Source organism: Lobosporangium transversale (assembly GCF_002105155.1).
Source record: "Lobosporangium transversale strain NRRL 3116 chromosome Unknown BCR41scaffold_41, whole genome shotgun sequence".
NCBI classification, from domain to species: domain Eukaryota; kingdom Fungi; phylum Mortierellomycota; class Mortierellomycetes; order Mortierellales; family Mortierellaceae; genus Lobosporangium; species Lobosporangium transversale.
This window is the reverse complement of record NW_019029019.1, coordinates 89,176-100,000: the sequence shown is the minus strand read 5'-3', so window position 1 is coordinate 100,000 and position 10,825 is coordinate 89,176. Positions and strand designations below refer to the sequence as shown.

The 10,825-nt window shown below is 37.3% G+C and overlaps 2 protein-coding genes across 2 annotated transcripts in view; both read left to right on the top strand.

The window, feature by feature from the left end:
- The window catches only part of BCR41DRAFT_360091 (hypothetical protein), a 3,040-nt gene extending 968 nt beyond the window's left edge, over nt 1–2,072 (top strand). The window contains exons 1-3 of the mRNA XM_022025303.1: nt 1–217; nt 676–692; nt 887–2,072. The exon at nt 1–217 is cut by the window's left edge and continues 968 nt beyond it. Coding sequence (XP_021877999.1) covers nt 1–217; nt 676–692; nt 887–1,870 — 1,218 coding nt within the window. The 3' untranslated portion in view covers nt 1,871–2,072. The remainder of the gene's footprint in view (nt 218–675; nt 693–886) is intronic.
- A 2,787-nt stretch (nt 2,073–4,859) lies between these two features.
- On the top strand, nt 4,860–9,002 carry BCR41DRAFT_360088 (hypothetical protein). Its single transcript, XM_022025302.1, has 5 exons — nt 4,860–5,444; nt 6,957–7,077; nt 7,254–7,855; nt 8,282–8,769; nt 8,870–9,002. The coding sequence occupies exons 1-5, from the start codon at nt 5,150–5,152 to the stop codon at nt 8,993–8,995; spliced, it is 1,632 nt and encodes a 543-aa protein (XP_021877998.1). The 5' UTR covers nt 4,860–5,149; the 3' UTR covers nt 8,996–9,002.
- Nucleotides 9,003–10,825: the final 1,823 nt, after the last annotated feature.

Sequence of the window (10,825 nt, the reverse complement as noted above, 5' to 3'; positions counted from 1 at the left end):
GCCTCCGGGGCATTGCCCGTGCGACAGGCCCTGCAATCGTTTATCGCGACCTCGTGCGAGAAACCTCCGGAGACGAGGGAAGAGGCCAGAGCCATTCTTGAGGTTATGTTTCAGATCCGGGCGGACAAAATCCGACAGGCGATCGAGCATGGCCAGCTGGCCACAACCGAGGCCTTGCAACATCGGGTCATCCAACGACGCGAAAGCGTTGTCGAAGGTATGGAAAAAAAAAAAAAAAAAAAAAAAAAAAATTAAAGTGCATCATCTCTTTGCATCCCCCCCTACTTTATTCTTTCTTTTTCTATTTCTTCTGTTGAATGTTTGCATATTTGCATGTTGCATGTCGCATGTCGCAGGCTGCATATTGCAGGTAGTGCATGGCTTTCTGTTGCCAGTAGCAAATCATAATAACTGCAAACAACCGCCACATCAACATGACTGCAATTTTTTTTTATATTTTTTTGTGCTCATGTGTGGCAACGATGTAAACAAAAGATTACATCGGGCAGAAAAAAAAAAAAAAAAAAAAAAAGGGAGTTGGCTCTCAATAACTGCTTTCTTGGTTTTTTTTTTTTGAGTTTTACTGACGCTTTTTTTTTTTTTTTTTTTTTTTTTTATTTTTTTTTTATTGTTATTGCTTTTTTTATGTGTGTTTGCTTTCCTTGATTTCAATAGGTTCAAGCAAGAGTTTGGTAAGTCCTGCAGATACAAAATCTCGTTGTCTCGCAGTCGCGTCTTTAAAGTTCAGGCAGATAATGAGGATAAGCCATGGATAGGCCTAAAAAGGAGAGAATCAAAAAAAAAGTCAGAAAACGAAAGACTGAGCCAAGAAAAAAAAAAAAAAAAATCTCTTTTCTATTTGTTCCTGATTTAAACTCACTAATAGCGTCGTGAAAATGGTCCGAATCGATCGATGAGTGCCCCCTCCGGGAACAAGACTGCGACTACAAACAACCAGCCTTGGCTTCAACAACAGATGACAGATGAACCTAGTCTTATGATGGAGGATCCTGCACCACTCTCTAATGAACTTCAAGATAGTGTGATGATACCCGACACAAACCTCTTTGGGGATCAAGCAACGACCTTTGGGCTCTCGGATGACGATATCATGTCCAGTTTCACAACGTTTACTGCAAAGCTTGGTGATTCTTTGGCCAAGAGCCCTGCTGCTACTTTGTATGCACAACAGTATTTTGGCGGTAATACCCCCGAGAGCATGATGGAGCGACCCAAGATGCATGTGCAAACGAGTGTGCCCTCGCTCTCGCCCCCTTCCCTCGAACGTTCGCCCACAACATCAAGTGACTCGATGTCACCCTCGCCATGGATTCCATGGATGTCATTGGAGCAGAGTCTTTTGGGCAATTCCCAGGACCAGCAGCAGCAACAACAACAACCTCCAATCTTTGTGAACGAGCCTACTACATCCCAGCAGAACAACAGCATGACCATTAGTCTTCAACAAGTATATCCATCAGGGATGGGAATGGGTGTAGGGATGCAGCCAGGATTCTCAGCACAGTCGATGACAGAGCCTCAGATGATATACCCCCAGGATATGTTTGCAGCACCCATATCGGCGGTTGTATCTCCAAATAAGATTCAGCAGCAACAATCGGATACGTGGAATCAATATATGCAATACCTGTTGTACCAACAGCAAGGATTAGCCTTCACATCTGATCCACAACAGGCACAGCAACAACAGCAGCAAGGTCAATTTGCGGCGGGCCAACAAGCTTATTTGGAGCAATCCCAAATGGGATCACAGCCATACCCACTACGGGATCCACATTGGCAGGCGACCATGATGACCATGATGATGAACCCAAACCCAGCCCTGTACTCCGTTAACAATGGGCTTTGATTCTGATTGCGCCTCTTCTTTTCTTTTAATCGAGTAGCTTTGCATATTGTGCTCTTTTCGCTATTCAAAAACATCTTTTTACTTTCTTTTTCCATTTTCCATTTTTCCATTTTCCTTCTTTTCCTCTTAGTTCTTGTACCATTAGTATTCAGGGTTCATTGTCACAATTATTCATTCCATTCATCTCAATAAAAATTCAGGATATAAAAAGATATATATTAATATTTTTATTTTTATTTTTTAAAAAAAAAAGGAAAAAAGGAAAAAGGATCGTATCCTAACCAAAAAAAGAGAGAAATGGATCCTCATTCATGATCTCTCGTCCAAAAAAAGATACCAGATACGGGAATATGGATACGGATGAACAGGGAAAAAGATTTTCAAAAACTGAGATTATGATTCACTTTACGACTTTTTTTTTTTTTTTTTTTTTTTTTTCCCCATCATCATGCAACCGCAACCCTTGTTTTTTTTTTTATTTTTTTACTCAACCCATTTTTTACATGTACATGTACTTCACGGAGAGGAACATGATTTATTTGCTGTGTGTCTCAAGAGGTCACATCCATCCTTTTGTTGTTTGTTTCTTTTTTTTTTTTTTTTCTTCCGCACCAGTTACTGTCCGTTTTATATTTTGTTATTTGTTTAGGAAAAGGATGTGAAGAAAGAGGGTTTTATGACTTACGCCCTTTTTTTTTTTTTTATTTTTTTTTTTTTTTTTTGTCTTGCATTGCGCGTTGTTTTATATGTATTTTTATATTTATAACTTGTTTCTTCACTTTGAACACGTTTTATTTTGATAGTCGGAAGATATTCTTACAAACGCGCGCCACTTTTATGTTTTTTCCACAAGTCAGAATAAATAAAAAAAAAAAAAAAAAAAAAAAAAACAAATGCAAAGAAAAAGACTTGTCTTAAAAAAAGCACAAGACACAACACAAGCACACCTGGGTCCCACTCCCACTGTTCTCATTGGAGCAAAAAATGTTGTGAAATGGGGTAAATTTATTTTTATTTTATTTTATTTTATTTTATTTTATTTTATTTTATTTTATTTTATTTTATTTTATTTTATTTTGGATGTTGATTTCCTCTCCCTTTTGAATTCTCAACTGAGGAGTCCTTGGAATTCCTACTTCCCATCCTTGCTATTCTACTGCTGTGCTAAAGAAAGAAAGAAAGAAAGAAAGAAAGAAAGAAAGAAAGAAAGAAAGAGAAAAGAGAGTGAGAATGAGAGTGAGAGCGAGAGTGTTGAATCGGATCAGTTACTCGTTCATTTATCTCTTTCTCATAAAGATAAAGAAAAATGAGCAGAAATCGAGAAGATGAGATGAAGTGGAATTAGAAGAAAAAAAAAAAAAAAAAAAAGATAAGAAAATAAGAATGTTGAGAATAGAGAGCAAAGTTATAAAAGATTGGTATGTATAAATGCAAGTTGTTCAATAAGAGAGAAGGGAAGGGAAGGGAAGGGAAGGAAGAGAGACCAAAGGACCAAAAGAACATTGACCAAAGACCAAATAAGGGTCAAGGTTCTTTTTTGTTTGTCAATTGTCAATTGTTTGTCTGTGCAGATTAACTCCCTCCCTTGGTCTTGTGGACATTCGACATGACACATACACGCAACACATTCATTTATACAAATTAGAAGAACATAGACACACATCAATACATGTGGACAACAAAGATGGATGTAAACAACCGATCTTTTGTATGTACATGGAGCAATGTCCCTCCTTTTTTGGGATGTTTCTTTTTTGTAATAAATGGGCGTGGTATGTGGTATTTGTGTGAAGCATAGATTGATGTTCATTTTATTTTCCCCCTTTTTTATTTTATTTTATTTTATTTTTTTATCTATTTCTATCTATTCCTTCCCAAATATTTTTTTTTTTTTTTTTTTTTTTTTTTATCTCCATTGCTCAAGAAGCTCAAGAAGCTCAAAGATAAAGAAAGCACTTTAATATATATATATATTTTTGCACCAGTCATTAACACCACGTTGTTATTAGGTTATTAAAGAATAGGAACCGGAACAAGAGCAAGAACAAAGAGAACAGGGATAAGAATACGAATAAGAATAAGAATAAGAACAAGAATAAGAACAAGAATTAAAAATAACATTGGTTGAACTGACAGGATCACATTTCAAGGATATTCGCAATGCAATGCATGCATCCCCTCTCTGTTCTCTCTCTCTCTCTTTATCAATTTAGATATATAATTTAGAGCAACGGTAATGATGATGTGGAGGTTGAAAAGAAAAAAAGTCAAGTCGAATCCAGTCCTGTCCAGTCCGAATTTTGCCCCTCCCTTTGATCTTCCGAGGAGAAAGAGATAAAGACGGTGGGTGATCTTAATGGTGGTGTGTCATTGGCGGTTTTTGACTTGTAGTATCCACATGTGTCATGTATACTATCCTAATAGTAAATAGAGTTGTTCAAAAAGTCTGTTCCTGTAACTCTCTCTTAGTTCTCTTTCTCCCTCTTTTACAATCCCTTGATCTTTATGGCAGGTTTCTCTTTAGCATGTGGTAAAGACGTAGAGGTGTAGAAAGAGGGTAGCAGATAGGAATTAAAAATTAGAGATTAGAGATTAGAAATTAGAACAGTAGAGCATTTAGAGACGATAGATTGTACATGTATTTTTGTACTGTACATGTGTGTGTGTGTGCATGAGAACCGGGATTAATTTTTACTAGTTTGTAAGAATAAGTTTTTTTGTTATCTAAAATACTTTTATTTTCATATTTTATTTTCACTTCCCGCCCTGTCCTTTTTGGTTCCATATTCTCTTCCCAAAGACCAAAGGGTCCTCTGCCTCTTTCCCTATCCCCTTGTCCCGAATTCTTTTTCTCACCTTTTGGGTTCTTTTTCTTTTTTATCTTTTTTATCTTCTTGTTGTTCATTCATCAATTCTTTTCTTCCCTTCCCCTTTGCCAACAACTGTCTCTCTTTCTCCTCTTTTTTTTTTTTTTTTTTTTTTTTTTTTTTTTTTTTTTTTCTTGTCTTTGTCTCATTCCATTCTCTTCGGGTGTTGATTCACATTCATCAAACACGTTTTTTTATTCCTTACGACAAGAACAACTTCTATTACCTCAACTACCAACAATCAGTTATAAATCGCTACCACTTTCTTCAATTCAACAACTCGTTATTGACAGTTCTTTCTTTACGACAACTCTATCCCTTTATTTCTCTCACTTTTCCTTATATTTCTCACACCAACATCTCACACCAACATCTCACACTACCTTATCCATTATACTCTGTTCTTTTCAAGATGGCATCCACAACAGCAACAACAGCAACAGCCGTACCCTCCACAGCCACAACATCCGTCGTCTCGTCCACTTCTACCACAACCAACATTGACTGCAAGCGTCCGAGTGTGAAGCATTATCCTCATGTTTCCTCTCATTCTTCGCGTAATATCCATTTGACGGACGATATCACAGCACGGGATATGGCTCTGTCCATCATCCATGCTCAATATCATGTCTACCACACAGATCTGTCTGGCTACCTTGCCGGAGGAGCTCTAGTCCAAGATGCCCTTACGAAATATGCCATGGGAGGTAAAGAAGACTCTTAAATTAAATCATATTCCAATTCATTCTTACGGGATTCATTTCCCACTCTACTTCCACTTTTGTCCCAGTCCCCCAGTTCCAGTCCCAGTCTCAGTTTCAGTCCCGGCACTCGTTCCTCCCCCTTCAATTAACCGTTTACATTTTCTTGCCTTTTTTTTTTTTTTTTTTTTTTTTTTTTTTTTTCACCTTGATTTCAATGCTGTGCTCGCTCCTATTTTTTTTATTTTATTTTATTTTTTTTCTTTTTTTTTTTTTTTTGTTTTGCGCGACAAAGACATGGACACAGACGCGAATGATTAAATTCTATGGACTTAATAATTTAAAAAAAAAAAAAAAAAAAAAAAAAAAAAAAGAGAGCGATGGTGCAAAGAAAAAAAAAAAAAAAAAAAAAAAAAAAGATCTGGGAACCACTTATTATTATAATTATTAGTATTGTTCATGGTGTCATTGTAATTGTTTAGCATAAAGAAAAAAAAAAGAAAAAAGGGCGTGCGTATTTTTTTTTTTTTTTTTTTTTTTTTTCTGTATTTGCCCGGTTAATTCTTTTACGGTTGCTACATTAGTTAGTGCTACGTAAACAAAATAACCCAGCCTAGACAGAACCAAGGAGGACAGGACACAATTTTTTTTTTTTGCCCTGGTCTAGTTGTTCTAATTCTTCAATCAATTCATCATCTGTCCTATTGGACACACAATCCATCGAAACAAACTAAAAAAGAAAATCAACCCACATGGATGAGATGGGAAAAAAAAAACAACAAACAACACCGAAATATAACAATAACAACAATGCAATTTTTTCTTTTCTTTTCTTTTCTTTCTTCCTATTCATTGTATTGTAATAGTACATTGATTGGTTCAAGTGATCTTTTTTTTTTTTTTCCTTTTCCTTTTCCTTTTTCCACTCTTTCCCCCTCTTTCCCTTTTTTTTTTTTTTTTATTATTATTATTATGAATGACAGATAGGAGTAACATCGGATTTGGAGATGTGCGCAAATCTGTAAATGTACAAAATCAGCAATGAAAAAGATACAGAGGAGATGTCATTTAGTACGAATTTCTTTTTCTTTCTCCTGGGATCTCTTTTTCTGTGCTTGATTATGCTTTTAGACTGTGAAGTTTGAAAGAAGGAGATGATGATGTTACTGAGTAATTGTTTTGATATGATTGATTGCACATGCATAAATCATCATAGAAACAATGTTCAGGGTCCTAAGACCTTTTTTTTTTTTTTTTTTTTTTTTTTTCGGAGTTGTTTTCGTGCCCCCTGGAAATATATATAATAATGATTTAAAAAAAAAAAAAAAAAAAAGATGGTCACGGACGATAGGAGGGAACGGTGCTGTGCGCTTCTTTATTTTACGTTTTATTTTTTATTTTTTATTTTTATACTTTATACTTCTACTTCTACTACTGGGTCACCGGTAAAGTTTTTTTTTTTTGGTATTGACTAAAACATTAATGTTGTCTCTTCTTTATCCTGGATTCATTCAATAGGCACACCCAAGGACCTGTATCAGACATATAAACGATTCAGACAAGATAAGGAACGGATCCCTCCTGCTTCTACCATCACCATCACCACTCATAACTGGCGTGATTGGCTCGGCCACAAAAGGTTGGTTTTATTTTTATTTTTTTGTTTTATTTGCTCCGCATAAAATAGATCTGACACAAGTTGGATCATTGACAAGTAAAATAAATAAATAAATAAATAAATAAATAAATAAATAAATAAAAAACTGACAATGTTTACATGTTTCATTCCCATTCCCATTCCCATGACCATTGTAGCTATTATCACGACTATCTCGACTTTTTTGATCATGAACTACGTCATTTGGAGGCAAAGATCCTAAAGGAATCATCAACATCAACATCAACAACATCAACAACAGTCCCAATGCCTTCACCCTTGACAGCATCATGGTCAAGGTCACCGTCCTCAACTGCTCTACAAAAAGCAATGGCCAAGATGGTGTCTGATTATCTGACACCATTGATCCCCGGGCTATGTGCATCGATGGGACCGTTGATCCATCTTGGGTACGGAGTTGAATTCGGTTCTCGATTCGCAACAGCCGAAGGTCTGGCCTATGCATGTGTTTCCTATCAACCCGGAACAAGCTGTTTTATCCCAAATGCTACAGCCTCATCCTGGGACTCGACCTCTGAATCTGGATCTGGATCTGGATCTACAGGTTTAGCTAATAAGAAGACTCTACATTCGGAAACAATGCAGAAACGATCGCCTACAGTAACGATCCTTAACATGATCCGAAATGATAAACGGTTGGATGGAATGTTTGATGCAGGATTCCAGGGGAAATTGAACGTTGTCATGAGTTCCCGTGTGAGTTTACTCAAATCCTACCTAGGCATGTGGACTAGTCAAGGTAAAAACCAAAACCAAAGGAAAAAAAAAAAAAAAAAAAAAAAAAGAAAAGTTTTTATAGAATTTGAATTCGTTTTCTATTGCACAAACAGTTGGGAAACAATAACATCACAATCCTCTATGGGTAACACAAAGAAGAAAAAAAAAACAGTACCCTCAAAATTCTGGACACAAAAAACAACAACAACAACAACATGGGTATGGTATAAATATACAATAGGCATGGGCATTTTGCGGCATAGAAAGGAACAAAAAGGGAAAACACAGAAAAGACAGAAAAGACAAGGTTCAAACCTATAGAACCATATTACATAAATATCCGGCTATTATATATATACGTATATATGGCCGGCTAATCTTTTATTTATTTATTACTTATTTATTACTTATTTACTGATTACTGATTTATTTTTACTTGCAATTATAGTTAAATCTGTATCAGAGGCACTCTTGGATCTTTCGCGGACGAGCACTTTGCTACTCTTCACAGCTACGAACCGATTTGGGGATGAAGAACAGCTGGATAGGAACCTTGCAAACATCCTTTTTGCGACCCATGCAGCTCGTTTCCTCGTCCAGGTGTTGCCCTCAGAAGTAGAGAAGGAGAATCTGCTCAAGGCCATTTGGATGTCCCTTGTGGCAACATTTGTAGTCCAGGGTCGACCCAAGGTGCTGATGCAGACCGCTGCAGCGACTTTGCCATTGATGACGGACGTAAGCCCTGAAGAAGACAAGGATCATCATGACCAACAGCAACAACAGCAACCTTTGTCATTGAGGAAAGGAGGGATGGTGACAAGCTCTTTTGATGGTAGTACTGGTGCCGGTGTTGCTGAAGTGCCTAATCTTCCTACCGGTCGATGGAGATCATTGTCTCAGGAGGCTCTCCATGCTGATCATCACATTGTTCCAAAGGTAAGATTATACCCCTCCCTTCTCTCTTCTTTTTATTTTTTTTTGTTTCTCGAGTAACGAAATGCTAAAAAGTTCTTTTTTCTTTTCTTTGTAAAAATAGATCGTTCGATCTTTGTGGTGGGCAGAGCGAGAGCATAGTGAGTGTGGAGACTTGTTCTATGATGCTGCAGTACGTGCAGTGGGTGAGGACCCAGCATCGGATGAGTCGTCTGGACCAGGCTTTTAAAAAAAAAAAAAAAAAAAAAAAAAAAAAAAAAAAAAAGATTTTTTATACTTCTTCACACATTCACGTACCGTACATTCACACACTTTGCCTTTTAAAGATTCTTTTTTCTTCTTCTTTTTCTTGTTATTGTACATAGTTAGTTGATTCTTTTTTTTTTTTTTTTTTTTTTTTTTTTCCACGTAATAATAATAAAAAATAAAATAAAAAAAAAAAAAAAAAAGGAGCTTGTGAGAATTAGATGATGTGTGTGCTATCAACGTTTTTCCTTTTTCTCCTTCCTCTTTCCTCTTTCCTATTTCCTATTCCTATTCATGTCCATACCCCCATGCTCTTTTACTTTAAGAATGTTGCAGAAAGTAACATCTTCCTCACTTCACCACCTCCTGTGATTTTTAAAATAGAACCTCCACAATCTGGAAGATTGAGATAAAGAGATGAGATGCGGGGTATGCGCGACATTGGTAAAGGGGGGGGCATCATTTGGTGGGCTAAATGGGCCAATGCCACGTGAATCAATAAAAAGATTTTCCGCCTTTAGCAACAACAAAGAACTTTTTAGAAAAAGCTATGCACTAACCAGGTCTTAAAGTGTGGCCCTAGAAGCACATGTAGTCTTGGTAGGATACATCGTATGAGATCAAAGCTTTAGGTTATTTATTTTTAGAGGCAATTAAGACTTTTTAGCGCCATGCAAAGAAATTTGGGCACTGGCGTGGGCGCTGGTGAACAGCCGGATGCACCTCCCCTCCTCCATGAAATGTGCTCTGTTCACCCATAGTGCGTTGTGTTGTTCAGCTTGCGGCGCAGCGCTTGACCACATGATAGTTACCTGTGCAGTCGTTCGTTCAAAGAGAACACTCGGATGATTCCTCCTCTCCCGCGATGGTGGACTGTCTGGGATATTCCCGTGAGACAATCACAAGTGTCTAGTGCTAGGTATACACAGTTCCTGCGACTGACGCTTATTGTCCCAAAGCTTGACACAAATTTGTACAAAAAGTCAGCTGGGCATAGAATCAACGAAAGGGATGAGGATGAGGATGAGGATGTAGGTCTTGCACATGATGGGATTTTGAGATTTTGAATATGGAATTTGTATTAACACTAGTACGGCAAACAGTGGCGCCTAAATAAAAACGGCGTCTGAGGAAAAGTTACAGTTTACGGTTTTCATTAAAGCTTTTAATATGAGAATGCGTGTAAAATTAATTGGAACAAGTGATAACACAAGATTCGATCATGTCTGCATCCAGTTCCGCGTCCAACTCTGCTGCTGCAGTTGTAGAGATTTGAAGCGAAACTGCTGCTGTCGTTTTAGCTGTTGCTGCCGTTGCCGTTGCTGTCAGAGTTGATAATACAACTGTGAGAACCTCAAGATGTCCCTGAACCCTTCTGTGATCTCAAGAATCAACTCAGCATTCTCCTTTCTGGGATTCCAAGGACAAAGATTACTTCAAGATATCGCCCTCAAAGAACCTGCTGTGGTGACCACATGATGAAGTGAAACCTCACCATCTTGCCATCTTGAAGTATAATTCGCCGACATCGCACAAACAACCTCAATAACCCACACGTGGAAATATCAGTTTCAGAATGGCCATCTTTTTTTTTTTTTTTTTTTTTTTTGGGTGTGTGCGACGAAGGCTCTACTCGTTGCACGATTTCTGTTGTGATTGTTGATCCAGGTAACTGCACGGATATTGGGCACGGTGTTTTGTTCAAAGGAAAAGAATTTTAATCTAGAGACCTGATAAAGTTTTAAGCAAGAAAGAATGACTTGTTGACATTGAGGTCATTAGCGTTTTTTTTTTCTACAACATGTCAAGCCGA

Excerpts from the sequence above, each read along its gene's own strand:
- BCR41DRAFT_360088 (XM_022025302.1), top strand. The coding sequence starts at position 5,150 with ATGGCATCCACAACAGCAACAACAGCAACAGCCGTACCCTCCACAGCC. Across the intron at positions 7,078-7,253 it reads GATTGGCTCGGCCACAAAAG|CTATTATCACGACTATCTCG; the intron begins GTTGGTTTTATT and ends TGACCATTGTAG. Across the intron at positions 7,856-8,281 it reads AGGCATGTGGACTAGTCAAG|TTAAATCTGTATCAGAGGCA; the intron begins GTAAAAACCAAA and ends TTGCAATTATAG.